This window comes from Cherax quadricarinatus, chromosome 71 (genome assembly GCF_038502225.1).
Source record: "Cherax quadricarinatus isolate ZL_2023a chromosome 71, ASM3850222v1, whole genome shotgun sequence".
Taxonomy (NCBI): Eukaryota; Metazoa; Arthropoda; class Malacostraca; order Decapoda; family Parastacidae; genus Cherax; species Cherax quadricarinatus.
Window position 1 is genome coordinate 9,044,143 of NC_091362.1, and position 18,552 is coordinate 9,062,694.

General features: G+C 41.5%; 1 protein-coding gene across 1 annotated transcript in view; it reads right to left on the minus strand.

Annotated features, from left to right (window-relative positions):
* Positions 1-18,552, minus strand: part of LOC128700275 (uncharacterized) — a 146,532-nt gene that overhangs the window by 43,171 nt on the left and 84,809 nt on the right. The window contains exon 5 of the mRNA XM_070100017.1: positions 2,545-2,666. Within this exon, the coding sequence (XP_069956118.1) occupies positions 2,545-2,666 (122 nt within the window). The remainder of the gene's footprint in view (positions 1-2,544; positions 2,667-18,552) is intronic.

Consider the following 18,552-nt stretch of genomic DNA (forward strand, 5'->3'; position numbering starts at 1 on the left):
GCACACCTCCAACAGAAGTACTGGAGCACAGCCCACTGCAGCACACCTGCAACAGAAGTACGGGAGCACAGCCCACTACAGCACACCTGCAACAGAAGTACTGGGGCAAAGCCCATTACATCACACCTGCAACAGAAGTACTGGAGCATAGCCCACTACATCACACCTGCAACAGAAGTACTGGAGCACAGCCCACTACATCACACCTGCAACAGAAGTACTGGAGCACAGCACACTACAGCACACCTGCAACAGAAGTACTGGAGCACAGCACACTACAGCACACCTGCAACAGAAGTACTGGAGCACAGCCCACTACATCACACCTGCAACAGAAGTACTGGAGCACAGCACACTACAGCACACCTGCAACAGAAGTACTGTAGCACAGCACACTACAGCACACTAACAACAGAAGTACTGGAGCACAGCCCACTACATCACACCTGCAACAGAAGTACTGGAGCACAGCCCACTACAGCACACCTGCAACAGAAGTACTGGAGCACAGCACACTACAGCACACCTGCAACAGAAGTACTGGAGCACAGCACACTACAGCACACCTGCAACAGAAGTGCTGGAGCACAGTCCACTACAGCACACCTGCAACAGAAGTGCTGGAGCACAGCACACTACAGCACACCTGCAACAGAAGTGCTGGAGCACAGTCCACTACAGCACACCTGCAACAGAAGTACTGGAGCACAGCCCACTACAGCACACCTGCAACAGAAGTGCTGGAGCACAGCACACTACAGCACACCTGCAACAGAAGTGCTGGAGCACAGTCCACTACAGCACACCTGCAACAGAAGTACTGGAGCACAGTCCACTACAGCACACCTGCAACAGAAGTGCTGGAGCTCGTGACAGAGATATATATAAAGAGCAGACCGTGCACCAGTTGTGTAATTAACAGATCCTTCAGTAAAGTGAAGTGCAGATTGAAAAAAAGTCTAAAATGAGGAATATTATCGCACACGAGATATGCACGTTCATTATTGTGCGGGTCTCGTTAATAAAAAGAATGAGTGATTCTAAAAGAGAATAGCAGGAAAGAAGATTTACAATTTGTTTTGTAGTATGGTTTCGTGTGTGCAAATATATAAAATGGAAAACTGGAAGATCAACATTTAGAGCTTTCCTTGATTCCTCCCGGTATTAGAAAGCAGCTAATGTCTAAGGTGGCTAGCAACGTTGATATGTGACGGCGGCTGTTAAGTAAAAATGAAGGATTTATATGTAACTATTCTATATATTTATAGACGGGGTTGTAAGAGAAGTTAATGCTCGGGTGTTGGTAAGAGGTGTGGGGTTAAAAGATAAAGAATCTAACACAAAGTGAGAGTTGTCACAGTTGCTCTTTGCTGATGACACTGAGCTTTTGGGAGATTCAGAAGAGAAGTTACGGAGGTTGGTGGACGAGTTTGGTAATGTATGTAAAAAAAAAGAAATTAAAAGTGAGTATGGGAAAGAGTAAGGTGATGAGGATAACAAAAAAAATTTAGGTAACGAAAGACTGGATATCAGAATGAAAGGAGAGAGCATGGAGGAGGTGAATGTATTCAGATATTTGGGAGTGGACGTGTCAGCAGATGGGTTTATGAAAGATGATGTGAATCACAGAAGTGATGAGGGAGGAAAGGCTGAATGGTGCATTGAGGAGTCTGTAGGAGTCTATAGAGACAAAAAACATTATCCATGGAAGCAAAAAGAGTAATGTATGAGAGCATAGTTATACCAACGCTCTTATATAGGTGTGAAGCATGGGTGGTGAATGTTGCAACAAGGAGAAGGCTGGAAGCAGTGGAGATATCGTGTCTGAGGGCAATGTATGGTGTAAATATAATGCAGAGAATCCTTAGTTTCGAAATTAGGAGGTGTGTGGTTACTAAAAGTATTATCCAGAGGGCTGAGGAGGGGTTGTTGAGGTGGTTAGGACATTTAGAGAGGATGGAACGAAATGGAATGACTTGGAGAGTGTAAATCTGTAGAGGAAAGGAACACGGGGTAGGGGTCGGCCTAGGAACCGTTAGAGAGAGAGAGTAAACTAGGTTTTGTGGCAAGTATGCGTGATCGTGTTAGATAGGAGTAAGTGGCCACTAATTTTTTTTAGAACTTGATGTACTGTTGGAGTGTGAGCAAGGTACTGTTTATGAAGGGATTTAGGGAAACCGGCGGGCTGGACTTGAGTCCTGGAGATAGCAAGCACACTATCTGCATTCTTCATGTTAATGTTGCAGTTTTTTAGCTGTAGTGTAAGCGCGCCTCTGGCAAGACAGCGAAGGAGTGAATGATGATGAAAGTTTTTCTTTTTCGGACCACCCTGCCTTGGTGGGAAACGGCCGATGTGTTATTAATAAAAAAAAAAAATTGAAGATGCAGCAGAGGAGAGTTTGAGTGAGTGGGTGAGGGCGTGTGTGTGTGTGTACTCACCTATTTGTGGTTGTAGGGGTCGATTCATAGCTCCTGGCTCCGTATGTTTGTGAGTGTGTGTTACTTGTGCTACATATATGCTACATTAGTGCTTTTGTAACTCACATAGTACGAATATGAGGTATCATTAAGTTGCGATGAGAAAGCATGACGCCCTTGGGCAGACCTGTGGTGCCGGAGGAGAACGGCATCACACACACTGTCCCTCTCACATCCAGCCCATCAGCCTGAAAATACAACGTCAGTTGTTTAGCATGTGGAACTCTGTCACTGTAATTAAAATTTATGCAACACAGGTAGTTCAGTGGGCATAAGGTGTCACTTTGTGTTCAGGATTCATGAAGAACAAAAAGGCACAATACTGTGACTGGAACAATGTGCAAATAACCCACACATAGGAGAGATGAGCTTACGACGACGTTTCGGTCCGACTTGGACCATTACTAAGTCACACTAACTAACAGAAAGGAGAGAAGGAGTCAGTACATATAGGCCAACAGACAGGGACGGGACAAGAGAGGTAGTAGGAAAGGAAGGAGAGAGGTGGTGGTAGTAGTACTAGTAGTAGTAGTAGTAGTAGTAGTAGTAGTAGTAGTAGTAGTAGTAGTAGTAGTAGTAGTAGTAGTAGTAGTAGTAGTAGTAGTAGCAGTAGTAGTAGTAGTAGTAGTGGAGTCAAAGGCCATTCAATGTACAACCTGTCAGACTCTGAAACATCATGGAATCTTGGTTCAGAGGACATCTCCACTCCCTTCTTCACTACTACTAACCCGTCCCTCGGGTATGACCTACTTCCACTGGGGTATCCCGCCTGCCAGTGACAATGCCTTCTCTGCTACAAGTCCCTTTCCACCTGATGCCAGTATATAAGTGCCAGCCTTCTTGCCTCTGCCCCATATTCTTCACGATTACGGTGCTCTTCACACCAGCTCCAAGGTTGAGGGACTGATTACCTCATCTTTTGTATATAGTTCTACTGTCTTCCAATTATGTCCTAGAATTTGTATTGATAAAGCCACTGGATGACGAAACGTCTACAATGAATATATCCAGATGTTGCACATGTGTCCAATTTTCATCTTGTCAGTATTGTATACCATTCTTGTACAAAGAATGCAGTAGAGCTAAGGGCTCACGAGGGGTAGGAAAAATAATAAAGGGGGGGGGATAAAGGACCAAACACCCAAGGAAGAAGAAAGAAAACCCAAAGAAGAAAAGAAAAGAGGAAGAGGTAGAAAGAGAAGGAGAAAAAAGAAACAGGTAAAGTCACTGGTGTTCTAAAGTTTGGAGCATTTTAAAGTGTAATAAGAAGGGAAGGCATCTATAGAGACGAAGCCAGGATTAAGATTCATACATGGAAAGTTGTGTATAAGGGAGGATTCAGCCAGACGGCGACTGTGAATATTAGAAGTAGGGTTGACAGTTTTAGCAGAAGATCAGTCACTAGGATGACTGTGATCTCTGACATGACAGAAAAGGGCATTGTTGGTGCCGGCAAGCCTAACACTACTTTTGTGCTGTTAAGTAAAAGGACACAAGTACAACTAATGTGACATTTTATTGTGGCAACGTTTCGCTCTCCAGGAGCTTTTCCAAGCTGTTGCTTTTGTGTAATTTTACTTAACACATTGTCGGTAATTCTACCAATATCAATACTTTTGTGCGCCATGAGTCTGTCAGAAAGAGAACGGACAGTTTCTCCAAAGTACTGAAGAGGACAAGAGGAAAATGAAATAGAGTAGACGAATAGAGTAAACAAATCTGTGAAGATGAGAGTTAGGACACATGTGCAACATCTGCTTATCATTATTGTAGACGTTTCGCCATCCAGTGGCTTTATCAATACCTACAAATTCTAGGACATAACTAGAATACAGTAGAATAAATCTATAGTGGGAGGTGAGGTACGAACTAGATTGGTGCGAAGAATGTTAGTCTGGCGAAATTAAGTCTGATGTCTAAGGAACAAAGAGAGTGGTTGAGATTAGAAAGACTGGAAGTAGGGAAAGGCAGAGGACAGGAGAGTTCCCAGGAGTAGAGAGTTTGGGAGAGAAGAAAGTCCGTTTAGCACGTGAGAAGGCAGAGTTTATGAAATTGGAAGGGTAGCCAAGGCGAGAGAATGAATTACGAAGAGTGTAAATTTCCGATTCAAGGAACTGAGGGTCACAGATGTGGAGAGCAAGGAGAATGAGAGAAATAAGAACACTTTTCTTGACGGTGGAAGCATGATGAGAAAAGTAGTGAATATACATGCCACTGTGCATAAGCTTGCGGTACACGGAAAAAGAAAACCTGTATCTGAGAGGTGGACATGAACATCAAGGAGAGGAAGCAAAGAATTAGATTCCCATTCAGCTTTAAACTTAATGGAAGGGGCAAGATTATTAAGGACATCGAGAAATGGTTGGAAGAAGAATAGTTTCGAAGTATTCCAAATATAGGTTAGCAAGAACAGGAGATAGAGGAGATCCCATAAGGACACCGAAGGCTGGAGAACAACATTTGCCTTGGAAAGAAAAGGAATTTGAGTCTACACAAAGACGAATAAGATCAAGAAAGACGTCAATAGGTATAGGGAGATTAAGTAACCCTTCATTGGCCGTCTCTCTGAAAGCCAATGAAGAGTCTCAACGTTGGGAGAGGTTGGGAGAGGGAGAACATGTTCGATAGTGTTTTGAAAGTGACGAAGGTGGGCACGAGAAAAGTACCAAGAAAGGGAGTGAGGGTTTTGGCCAGCCAAGAAACAAGAAAATGAGAGACAGAATCTCTAGAGGATATGATGGGTCGTAGAAGAATATCACGTTTATGAATTTTGGGACGACCATAGAGATGAGGCAGAGAGGGACAGATGACACGAAAACGTTGAACAAGGTTAAAGTCAGGAGGACAGAGGTCGGAGAGAGAGTCCTTAATTTCTTGTTGAAAGTTCCCTTGTTGCGATCATGAGGGTTGGAAACGAGAGGACTGTAGGGGCGTGAGTCACGGAGCGAGATTTCAGCTCTACGTCGCGATCAAGAATAACTACCGAATTACCTTTGTTAGAAGAAAGGATGACAATGTTAGTGTTAGATTTAAGAGAAGAAAGCTGAAGTTGATAGCAAGTTTTCTGCCTTCCCTATATTTCCAGTCGTTTTTAACCTCAACAACTTTCTCCGTTCCTCAGACATCAAACTTACTTTTCGCCAGACTAACACTCTTCGCACCAATAAAGTTCATACATCTCCTCCCGCTATAGATGCTCCTGGTACCTAATCTATTTCATGTTCCTCTTGTCCTCTTCAGTACTTTGGAGAAACTTGCCATTCTCTTCCTGATAGGCTCAAGGAGCACAAAAGTAGTGTTAGGCTTGTCGACACCAACAATGCCCTTTTCTGTCATGTCAGAGATCACAGTCATCCTAATGACTGGTCTTCTGCTAAAACTGTCAACCCTACTCCTAACTTTCACAGTCGCCGTCTTGTTGAATCCTCCCTTATACACGACTTTCCTTGTATGAATCTTAGTCCTGGCTTTGTCTCTGTAAATGCCTTCCTTTCTCATTACATTGCAAAATGCTCCCAACTTCAGAACACCTGTGATTTAACCTGATTCCTTTTTCTCCTTCTCTTTCTACCTCTTACCTTTTCTTATTTCCTTTATCTTCTTCGGGTTCTCTGTCTTCTGCCTTTGGTGTTTGGTCCTTTATTCCCCATCCTTTATTGTTGTTCCTACCCCTCGTGGACCCTCAGCTCTCCTGCAGTGCTTCTCTTTCTTGGCCTTTGACTCCAATAGTACTACTAGTACCTCTCTGCTTCCTTTCCTACTATCTCTCTTGTCCCGTCCCTGTCAGCTGGTTTGTATATATTGCATCCTTCTCTCGCTTCTGTTATTGTGACTTTGTAAATGGTCCAAGTCAGACCGAAACGTCGTCGTAAGCTCCTCTCTTATGTCCGGGTTATTTTTGTAGTGTTCATGATACACTCATTACAGGGTGTGAAGCTGTGTCAGTGTTCGTGATTCATGCAGTAAGGTGGTTCAGTAGGGTGTGATGCCGGGGTTACTCAGTTTCCTTATTCATAACACAAGCAATTTAGTTTATATAAAGCTGTGTAGCTTAAGTTTGTAAATCATACTTCATTATAAGTTAACCGACTTCATGACTGTCACTCAAGTTAACGACTCCCAGATCACCAAATGTTTAGCGCTCATTATGCTTTTTCCCTCAAATTCATTATTGACAGTGGTCACCTTAGACCCTATATATAGTTATTTTTGCACACTGTCTTAACACTCAAAGTAATGTACAGTTCGACCTTGTGTTGCATTTTCTTACTTAGGATCGACTAAACACTTCTCTCTTTCCTTTTAGTATTACCTCCTGTGGTTAAACAATACCTGCCTCGTTATCCCACCCAGTAGTAGTTTCTTATACCCATCTGATCAGCAATCAAATTACTGGATTCTTCTCTTCTGTGTTTCTCTGGGTTTAATGCCTCTAACATTATTTTAGAGAAAAATATGAGGTCCTTCAGAGGATGGAAGGACATATCGGGGACACTGGTGTCCGCGATCACATCTATCAGCAGCCCTTCAAACATTATGACTTATTTTGAAAGTCCACCTTAGAAGAAAGACGCACTTCATCAGATGCCTTATAGTGGAATGCATACAAGTCTCCCCGATTGCCTTATTAGACTTTCTTTGACAGCACTCAACGAACTATTGAAGATTTCATAAGAAGACCCAGGTAATTTTGAGGCTGCCAACAATCCTAGTTTCAGTAGCGCCGCCGCTCAGAGAAATATTCTCACAGTTCAAAAAGTCAGCTGCGACAACGATCCAGCTGGGACAAGCCCAACCTGGAAATGATATACAGAGATATTTTTGAAAATTCATAATCCAAGCCATGAACGCCCTCCACTATGGAGACTTTCCTTTATCAATTCCTATCTCTGCAGCTGGCACATGTCTAGACCCACCAACTGTGTATTGCATTGGTTCTTTGCCTTGCTGCTTCTAGTCACATGAATACGGATGTCTTTGTTGCAAGGTGGCAAAAGACAAATATGATTTTCACGATTTGAACTGTGTGCGTTTTAAAGACTTGTACGTTATGTACAACAAAGTCAGCGACAGCTATCATAGGAAGGCTTTCCATAGATAGTACACAGCTGAGAAAAGCCTGTCGTAGAGCAGTGGGTAGTGCACTTCACAATCAACAGCTCTTGGGATCGATACCCACACGATGAGAGACGTGTAAGCAAGCCTCACAATATTTAATACCTCTGTTACTTATCACTAAACATAACTTGAAGTTAGTTGACTGTTATGGGACATATCTTAAGGAAGGATCTATAAAATTCCCAAGTGGAAAAAATCACATTGTTAGGAATACTTACTAAAGCAAAAGTATTAATATTTCCAAGGAAGTCTTATTCTTATTGATCTTCAGCATTGATCCCCGTTGCTCAAAAACACTTAATATATTCCTGCTAATCATTCAGACAAGATCACTGTACATACCAGTAAGCACAGGAATCTGATAATATGAAACTGTGAATATGTATCTATGCTAGCTGACAACTAATTTAGCGATGATCAACAGGAAAGTGTTGTGTTATAAGGAAGAATGCAAGTTCATTAAGTATAACATAAGAACATAAGAACGAAGGAACACTGCAGAAGGCCTACTGGCCCATGCGAGGCAGGTCCAAGTCTCCTACCGGCTTAAGCCAATGCACCCAACCTAGTCAGGTCAGGTCACATTGACTTAAGGGAGGAACACGGCAACCGACCTGGTAGCACAAGCTATCAGGTCCAACTCACACCCACCCACATCCAGTCATGTATTTATCCAACCTATTTTTAAAGCTACACAACGTTCTGGCCTCTATAACTGTACTCGGGAGTTTGTTCCACTCATCCACAACTCTATTACCAAACCAGTACTTTCCTATATCCTTCCTGAATCTCAATTTTTCCAACTTAAAACCATTGCTGCGAGTCCTGTCTAGGCTAGATATTTTCAGCACACTATTTACATCCCCTTTATTTATTCCTGTCTTCCATTTATACACCTCAATCATATCCCCCCTAATTCTACGTCCTTCTAGAGAGTGCAGATTCAGGGCCCTTAGTCTATCCTCATAGGGAAGGTTTCTGATACATGGGATCAACTTTGTCATCCTCCTTTGTACATTTTCCAGAGCATTTATATCCATTCTGTAATACGGTGACCAAAACTGTGCAGCATAATCTAAATGAGGCCTAACCAAGGATGTATAGAGTTGAAGAACAACCTGAGGACTCCTATTATTTATGCTTCTTGATATAAAGCCAAGGATTCTATTAGCTTTATTGCGAACACTTATGCACTGTTGTCTTGGTTTCAGATTACTGCTAATCAGAACTCCTAAATCTTTTTCGCAATCCGTAATATTAAGATCTACATTATTTAGTTTATATGTGGCATGGTTATTGTCCTGTCCAACATTTAGAACTTTGCATTTGTCTATATTAAACTGCATCTGCCACTTCTCCGACCACTGCATCAGTCTATTCAAATCTTCCTGGAGTGCTCGAATGTCCTCGTCAGAATGAATTCGACGGCCTATTTTGGTGTCATCGGCAAACTTGCCGATGTCGCTCTTTATGCCCTCATCTATGTCGTTTATGCAAGACAGGTATACAATACCGACAAGATGAAAGTTAAGACACTTGTGCAACATCTGGTTATCTTTATTGTAGACGTTTCGCCAACCAGTATCTTTATCAATACAAATTCTAGGACATAATTAGAAAACAGAAGAATTATATACAAAAGATGAGGTAATCAGTCCCTCAGCCTTGGAGGTGGTGTTTACAAGTGTCTTAACTTTCATCTTGTCGGTATTGTATACCTGTCTTGCACAACTTGTCAGGCACTGCAACATCATGGTATCTTGATTCAGAGGACATCTACATGGCCTTCTTCACGACTTCTACAACTAGCCCATCAATTTGGGAAGGACCTACTTCCACTGGGGAATCCCGCCTACCAGTGACTATGCCCTCGTCTCCTACACGTCTCTCTTCATTGACGCCTATATAAGCGCCAATGTCCTTACTTGTGCTTCAGATTCTCTACAACCACTGTGTTGTAAACACCACCTCCAAGGCTGAGGGACTGATTACCTCATCTTTTGTATATAATTCTTCTGTTTTCTAATTATGTCCTAGAATTTGTATTGATAAAGCCACTGGTTGGCGAAACGTCTACAATAAAGATAACCAGATGTTGCACAAGTGTCTTAACTTATGTCGTTTATGTAGATTGTGAACAGCAGGGGGCCCAACACTGACCCCTGTGGAACACCGCTCGTGACGCTTCCCCACTCTGATTTCTCCCCATTTATGCAAACTCTCTGCTGCCTATTTGTCAACCATGCCTCTATCCAGGAAATAATTTCTCCTCCTATTCCATGTGCTTTAATTTTCCTCAATAGTCTCTGATGTGGGACCCTGTCAAAAGCCTTACTGAAGTCCATATACACAATATCATATTCATTACCATGATCTACCTCCTCAAATACCTTAGTGAAAAAAGTTAATAAATTCGTAAGGCAGGAACGCCCCTTTGTAAAACCATGCTGAGATTCGTTGATTAATTTATGCTTTTCAAGGTGGCTACGAACTGCCTTGGCAATTATTGATTCCATAAATTTTCCCACTATGGAGGTTAGGCTTATTGGTGTATAGTTCGACGCTAAGGGCCTGTCACCTGTTTTGAAAATAGGTATCACATTTGCCATTTTCCACTTATCTGGCACCATGCCAGTTTGTAGTGATATGTTGAAAAGATTAGCCAAAGGTGTGCTAAGCTCCTCTTTACATTCCTTTAGAACCCTTGCATTCAGTTCATCAGGGCCTGGGGATTTGTTAGGTTTTAATTTATCTATTTGCCTAAGGACCATGTCACTTGTGACCCTAATAGTGCACAGTTTATTATCGTCCTGTTCTACATAATTTATCATTACTGGAATATCGCTGGTATCCTCCTGTGTAAAAACTGAGAGGAAGTATGTGTTAAAAATTCTACACATTTCCTTATCACTGTCAGTGAGCTGACCCGAGGAACTTTTGAGTGGGCCTATCTTGTCCCTGGTCCTACTTCTGTATACCTGAAAGAATCCTTTTGGGTTAGTCTTCGATTGTCTTGCAACTTTAACCTCATAATCTCTTTTTGCTTTTCTAATTCCCTTTTTTATTTCTCTCTTTAACTGAATATGTCGATTTCTTAATTGCCCCTCTCCTCTCTTGATTTGCCTATATATGCCTCTCTTTTGACCAATCAGATATTTTAATCTATTGTTCATCCATTTAGGATCATTTTTATTTGATCTGATTTCCCTATTTGGAACATAATTTGACTGAGCAGCTAGAACTATGCCCTGGAAAGCATCATATCGGCAACCATCACCACCTACCTGACCCTTAGTCAGGTCATTCCAGTTCAGCCCACCTAAGTAATTTTTCAGTCCTATGAAATCAGCCAAGCGAAAGTCAGGGACGGAGACTTGATTGCCATTATTAGGGGAATTCCATGATATATTAAAACTGAGTGATTTGTGATCACTTTCCCCAAGCTCATCATTAACCTCAAGATTATTAATTAGTGTTTCCCTACTGGCAAAAACCAAGTCAAGGAGGTTATTTCCCCTAGTTGGCTCTGTCACAAACTGTTTTAAAAAACAATCCTGGATCGTATCAAGAAAGTCACCTGACTCTAAATTTCCTGTCAAATTGCTCCAGTCAATCTGTCTATAGTTGAAATCTCCCATTAGCACAACATTTTCGTATGTAGATGCCTTACGAATTTCGTCCCATAGAAGTTTACTGCACTCCCTATCAAGATTTGGGGCCCTGTAAATCACACCCAAAATTAGTTTTTCTCGGCCCTCGAGAAGCTGTAACCAAACAGATTCAGTGGCTGACGCTTCTAATTTAATATCTTGTCTAACACAGCAATTTAAATTGTCTCTGACATACATCGCTACTCCACCACCTTTCCTGTTGACCCTGTCAGTGTGTAATAATTTATAGCCTTGTATGTGACATTCAGAGGGCATCTCTCTATCTTTCAGATTGAGCCAGGTCTCTGTTATAGCAATAATATCTATGTTTCCTGCACTTGCAATTAATCTTAGCTCATCTATCTTATTTCTTACACTCCTGCTATTAGTATAGTAAACCTTAAGGGAGCTAGTCCCTTGCTGCCCTCTGCTGTCCCCCTTTGTTTGCTGACCTGTTCTATTGTCTTTATTTATAACTTCATGCTGAATGCCTTTTATACATTTACTGTTTCCAACCCTAGTGTTGCAACCTGTTTGTTTCCCACACACACCCATACCTCTATCTTCCATCAGTTTAAAATCATAGGCATTTCACCAATGGCCTTCTCAATCGAGTCTGCAAGTGCTACCACCCCTGCCCCTAGTGTTGCAACCTGCTTGTTTCCCACACACACCCATACCTCTATCTTCCATCAGTTTAAAATCATAGGCATTTCACCAATGGCCTTCTCAATCGAGTCTGCAAGTGCTACCACCCCTGCCCCAGAGAGATGTACCCCATCCCTTGCATACATATCATGTTTGCCATAAAAGTTGTTCCAGTTGTCAATGAATGGGATTGCAAGTTCCTTGCAGTATCTGTCTAGCCAGCAATTTACACCAATTGCCCTAGACAACCATTCATTTCCTACTCCCCTTCTAGGCAAGATGCTACATATGATTGGGATCCCTCTCTTAGACTTAATGAAATCTATAGCTGACCTGTACTTATCTAGCAGCTCTTCTCTCCTACCCTTCCCAATATCATTTCCACCAGCACTGAGACAGATAATGGGCTTGTTCCCATTACCTGACATGATATTATCCAGCCTGTTAACTATGTCCCCAACACCAGCTCCAGGGAAGCACACTCTATCTCTCATCTTCTTGTTCCTATTACAAAAAGCACGGTCAATATATCTTACCTGAGAGTCACCAACCACAAGAATGCGCTTACCTCCATTAGCAGGGGCAGTAGTACCCTTACCTTCACTGGCCACTGAAGTACATTCATCCTGGAGAACAGAGAAGCGATTTCCTACCTTCAGATCTTCACTCTTAACTTTCCTTACTCTGATGCGCCTCCCATTACTGTGAACAACTCGCCACTTGTAGCAGGTGCTGGGCTGCACCTCACTGCTGGTAGCCGTTGCTACCTCCCCAACTACAGCCTCCTCACAGCGAGAGACAGACTGCACCTCACTGCTAGAAGTCTCATTCCCCACAACTCCAGCCACCTCACACTCTCTCCCAGACCCATTGAGGTGGACCTTCAGCCTCCTAATCTCCTCCTGGAGAAGCAAGACCTCCTTCAACTCTCCAACCTCAATTTTTAAAACACTGCAGAAGCAAGCCATGCTTTGTAACCGTCCACGCTAATTCCCAAAGCAGCTCAGGGTCTGTGACCTCACGTGACGACTGACCACTGACCACTGACGACTGACCACTGACCACTGACTTGACAAACAAGTACTGCTTTATATATATAGGACTGGAAACATTTAACCCCGGGGGAAAAAATGCTGCTGGTTTCCTCAAAGAAATAGGAGCCAAATTCATCGATTAAAGTAGAGATCCAAGAATGCCACAGTTTGGCGTTCCATAGGAAAAAAACACCTGTTGTATTGTTTTTTCTTATCTTGTTTATGAGAAGTTGCAAGAACATCACAATTTAATTTAAATGTTAAACTCTGCAAGAGTATATGGGTGAAAAATTCTACAGTGAACAATTAAGAAGAAATAACTGACCGCTTTAGTGCATTTACATATATATCTTAGGAGGATGTACATGTAGTTCCACTGAAGAATTAGATTTGACATCGAATAGGCTAGTTTATTGTGTTTATTGTACGCTCCACATGCACCCTATGGATGGTGAGACAAGAACATATGAATATTAAAAAAAGGCCAAAAGGGGCTACCAGGAGGACTTCTGGGTGTATATTTACCATAAACATTTCGAAGGTTACAATCAAATTAAGGAAACATGCTCAAAATGTCTGGTAGATCGTTATTCGTGTTGTTTCCGACTCCCGGTATGCCTATATAAAGCTATCCAGGAAACTGACTGCTCTCTTATCATTTTCCCCTCATACATAACTCTAGCTACGGCGCATTTCCCTGGAGATACCGATATTCAGGGACATTAACAAGACTGTCGCACGCCCAATTGATTACCATCTCCTAATTTCCCCCAGGGATATTCCTTTCCAGAACTATTTTTCAGTGCTCTCTCACAATGCTGGCGACAACACTGGTTCGCGTCAGGGTGCAACAAATTGCTTTCTATTAGGCATGGCAAATTGCGCTGTCACATTAATGAATGGGACCCACGCGACTAATACACAGACACCAATTGTTTTATCCATCAAAAGTCACACAGGATCCAATTCTAACATCTACAGCTCCATAACACCTTCATACCTCGCTGCAAGTCCTATTATTAACTTGCTCTCATTTTGATGTTTTGTTGTAACTAACCTATTATACCAAACTATTTAAATTTTACACCCCCGCTAACCCTTGCACACTTCCCACCCACCCCACACATTCCTCTCACAACCCCCTACCAGTAGTGTTGCATGTGCCATACGGGTTTAGGTATCCCTGAAAGAGGACCTTCAAATGGTTAGCTAATTTTTTTTTATCTAATTTTTCTACTTTATTTCGCTTGTAACTCGAGAAAATCTTTTCCAGGTACTTCAAATTTAACACATTTGTGTATGTAATGAAAATCGGATTCGTGGAATAATTGGCATGCTCACTTGTCCTATGACCATGAGCTGTTGAATCCATTCCCAGCATCCTGGAAAGGCTCAGCTTAGTAGCTTCAAAAGTTCCTAAAAATATACCTCGTAATACGATTTGTGTAAAATAGTGTGAAAATATTATTTCCATTAAATTGTGTTAAATAAATTTCAGTTTACCTCTTCTGAATGGCTGCAGCATTTAATGGTTGATGCGTCTTAAGAGAGATACTGGCTAGTGCCACCCACGCTACCATATTCTGGAAAAACTTCTCCTCATTTCTCCTGTTGCTGCCCTTGCAACATTGCATGGCTCCTGATGACGCACTGAGAAATGTGAAAGTACTTGAGCATAAGATTTCCACCCCCGTGGCTATGAACCGTTACCTTTATCCGCCCTCCCTTACTCCACCTGGTGGGAATTAACAAGGGTCCCTTGCTGACCAAGAAACGTCACTTGACTTTCTGCCCTCATCAAGTCTACAAGTATGGAGTTCTACTCTTGGTTAGTTATAACATGTTAGGGGTTTTACTTCATTTAATATAGACAAGAGTTCTACTCTTGTTGGGATTTTTATTTGTTTATCCCGACTTAATTATACTTAAAATATTAACATAATGTTCCTGGTCATCACAATCTGAAACGTGACAATTCTTCATTCTAGGAATTCTGCTGTTCCTCCGCCTTTGGTATGGTCAACATTTCTTTAATGTCCTCGCTCATATAACTCTGCTGTTCTTCTACATCTGTGCAGGTCAACGACCTCTTCAAAGTCCTAATTTTGAGAACTCTGCTTTTCTCATACCACCAGGACTGAGTTACTATTTTTACAACTTCCTTCGTGTAGAGATCTCCTCATTTTCCCTATACATCTGTTGCCGATCTCTAGTTATCTACCACGGCTAGCAGCCAAACTCCATTAATTACGCTGCTACCTGTGTATCTTCACTGGCGTTGGTACTTTCTGGAACTGGACTTCACAATAGTCACAACCACCTGTGACAACAGAATCCTACAACCGGCTTCTCCTTCCACTCCAGCTGTTCCTGAGCGCCTTCCTAATAACACCACAGAATCGGGAGACCATCATTCCCATATTTGTACATATTAGGCTTCCTTCATTTGATGGATTTATTTATTTAATTTTTCCATCATTTGCTTCAGTTGGACGAGTTCATATTTAATTGTTTTATATTTTGAGATTTGCTTATGTTTAATAACAATTGTTTGTCTTATTTCGTTATAATTTATTTTTGTTTTCTTATCATAAGGATGGGCCAACAGGCCTGCTGCAGTGTTCCTCCTTTCTTATGTTCTTATGCTCTTTCAAATCCTCTCAGAGGGTTTAAAGGGGCCATAACACCTTCACATGGCTTACAGTGTGAGTTTTGTCTACGTCCATTTCATTATAGTGAGCTTCAGATCTCTTCGGGATTCTAATGCATTCCTAAAACATTCAATTTTTTTTATTTGCTTCTCCCTCAACACTGTTTGTAATGCTTGACATAGACCAGTTATATTCAGCTTCTTCCTTAATAATACTTTATTTATTAATTCTTCAGCTTTACCATGCAGAGTAACTCAATATGGAGTCCCTATCATAGGAAGTCCTTTATGTTTGGTGATCAGGATACATTGAGACCAAACTAAATACTACCCTGCGCGTGTACCGTGCATAGCACTCTGTTAATTTCTTGTTTACATAAGCCGGTTGAGCTGCAGCCTGCAGGAAAGCAACATGCCCTTTTTTTGTTAGAGAATGTAGGTCAAACGGAAGTGTCCGTGTTGGAATTATTCGGCTGGTCTAGCATCGCTCTTCACTGTCTGGTGGGGTGATATATTCGTCTAGTTCCAGGCGAGCATCGGTGAGATGTCGAACTTTGGTCCGGTGGCTGCAATTTGGCAAGCTGTTGGGAACTCGTCTATTCCTGTCTGTTAACCCTGGGGTTGTTTGTTGTAATCAACAGTTGGGTCGAGAAATAGGGAGATGAAAGTAATTACTTTTTATATATTTACTTTTATCAATACATCGGCCGTTTCCCACCATCATACAAGCAAGTAATTACTTACTAGTATGAATACCAGTCATCCTTTACAATCCATTGACTACCCTTGCTCACTGACGGACTCTCCTTGGTACCTGCTGTCACTTTCGGGTAATCATTTGTACATCACCCAGATACCAGGGTAGTTGTACGCGACCCCTCTGATAACACGATTTTCACTCTATTTTGACTATGATGTCATTTTCTCTCATGATATAATGTCGATTTTCTGATAGTACACATGTAACAGAACACAATAGCTCGAAACCATCCGATAGACCTCGATTCATCCTAGATCATATTGACACTATTACTGATGTTCCTTCTGTCTTACATCCTAATATACTCGCTACCTGGAAACCTCTCCTGTAAGATGTATTTCGAAGACAATCTTGGTTGAAATTCTTCTCCCTCCGGCCATCAACTATTAATTACCTTACAGACCATGGCATTAGAAATGCATTCATGAAATATGACGGCTAGTGTATCGTTCCATGCCTTCAAGAATGGAATGCATTTTGTCACCACATATGATATAGCAAAGGCTGACAAGTTTTTCTGTATCCAGTCTGCTGACATCGTGAGCCAAAAGACAGACATTCTTTCCTCAGTTTGAGCTGTGGACTGTCCTCATCCCACATACACAAACAACTAGAGTTCCTAAATCCCCCAGCCTGAGTAAGAAGACGTTATCTGAGCCATGTGGCTAAACTGACTTTCGATTGATGAGACCTTCCATCCTCGATTTAAATAGTAGGACAGCAATTATATGTTCGGGAACTCTGATGAACACCCCAACAATGCAGACAATGTTGGTACTTTGGCCTCCCTACCAAATATTACAGATCACTAGCAGAGTGCCCAGTCTGTGGTGCAGATACTCATAATTAATCGATCTTGTGGCCAAACCCACATTTGTCTTAACTGCATTGAAGCGCACCCCTCCTATTTCCACTGGTGCTCAGTTTTCTTACGACAAAGCGAAATTCGCTGTCTCGAGGAAATATATGACCTATCATGCACTATGGTAGTGACTCAGCTTAATCTCCAGGAAAGGTTACCACTCTTGTACATGAGAAGTGTCCGATGCCTACAGCATCACGTTGAGACCTCTGCTGCAGGTGCTCTTTATATAATCTCTTTCCTACTTTTTCGAAATTTACTATTCTTAGCGCTTCTTTCTCTGCTATTTCATATGTTAACATGCATACCTGTTATGGGTATTAGTAATGCTAATTAATTTAATCCTCTCCCTATCTTTTATACTCATTTACTCTCTATATTCACGCTCTAATGACATCCTTTAATTTACTTTCCTTTTATGTTCATCATGGATCTTACTTTTTCCTCCTCCCTTGGAAAGCTCCGATGATTCAAGTTTGCTCATCCCAGTTTCCATGCCTAAAAGCTCACTTGTTTACTACAACATTGGACTTACTCCTTCATTACCATTTTCATTATTATTCTGAAGCTACACTTTGTGTACTGATCGTTCTAAATCCCTAAATAATGTTGGGTAAGCCATTTTTTTAGAAGGAATAATCCAAGGACATTACTAGAGTCGGACGGTATTTTCATAGCAGTTACATGCAATTGTCCCTACTATCATACACACTTCCACCATATCCGCATTACAAGGAAACCAGAAATTCGACTTCCCTCATCCCATCAGAATACATTCTAGTATACATTTTTGGCTATATAAATGCAAAGACGTGTTTAAGCTACGTCCCTGGACACACTGATTTGCAGGGCTATAGACATGCAGACACAGCTGCTCTCTCAACTATTAACGACTTAACATTTCGATACAGCTGGTGTCAAAGTCACTATTAGAACGCAACAAATGAGATTCTGGCCATCTTCTTGTCACAGCTGTCGGGTTTCGCATACTACACACGCAGTTACAAACAAATTAGGGAAATTTGCTAAATATATGTAGTATCTTATTTTCATTAATAAAATATCTTGGCATATTACACAAGTTATTTTACTGTCTATTTCTTTATTCCTTTATAAGTTCTTAATTGCACATAAGTGCTCAAGATAGTAACTACAATGCTGACCGCATACTTTACCCATCGTCTGTGGATCTTACAAGCTGCCGGAAGTACTTGTAACCAAGCGTAAGCCTGGCTGCTACACCATCAGTCAGTCTACATTGGAAACTGCTCCATAAACATACTTATTTACTTTCAGGCTTCTAACAGATTTCCTATAACATTAAGTTTCATTATTTACTTCTCTCCTAATAT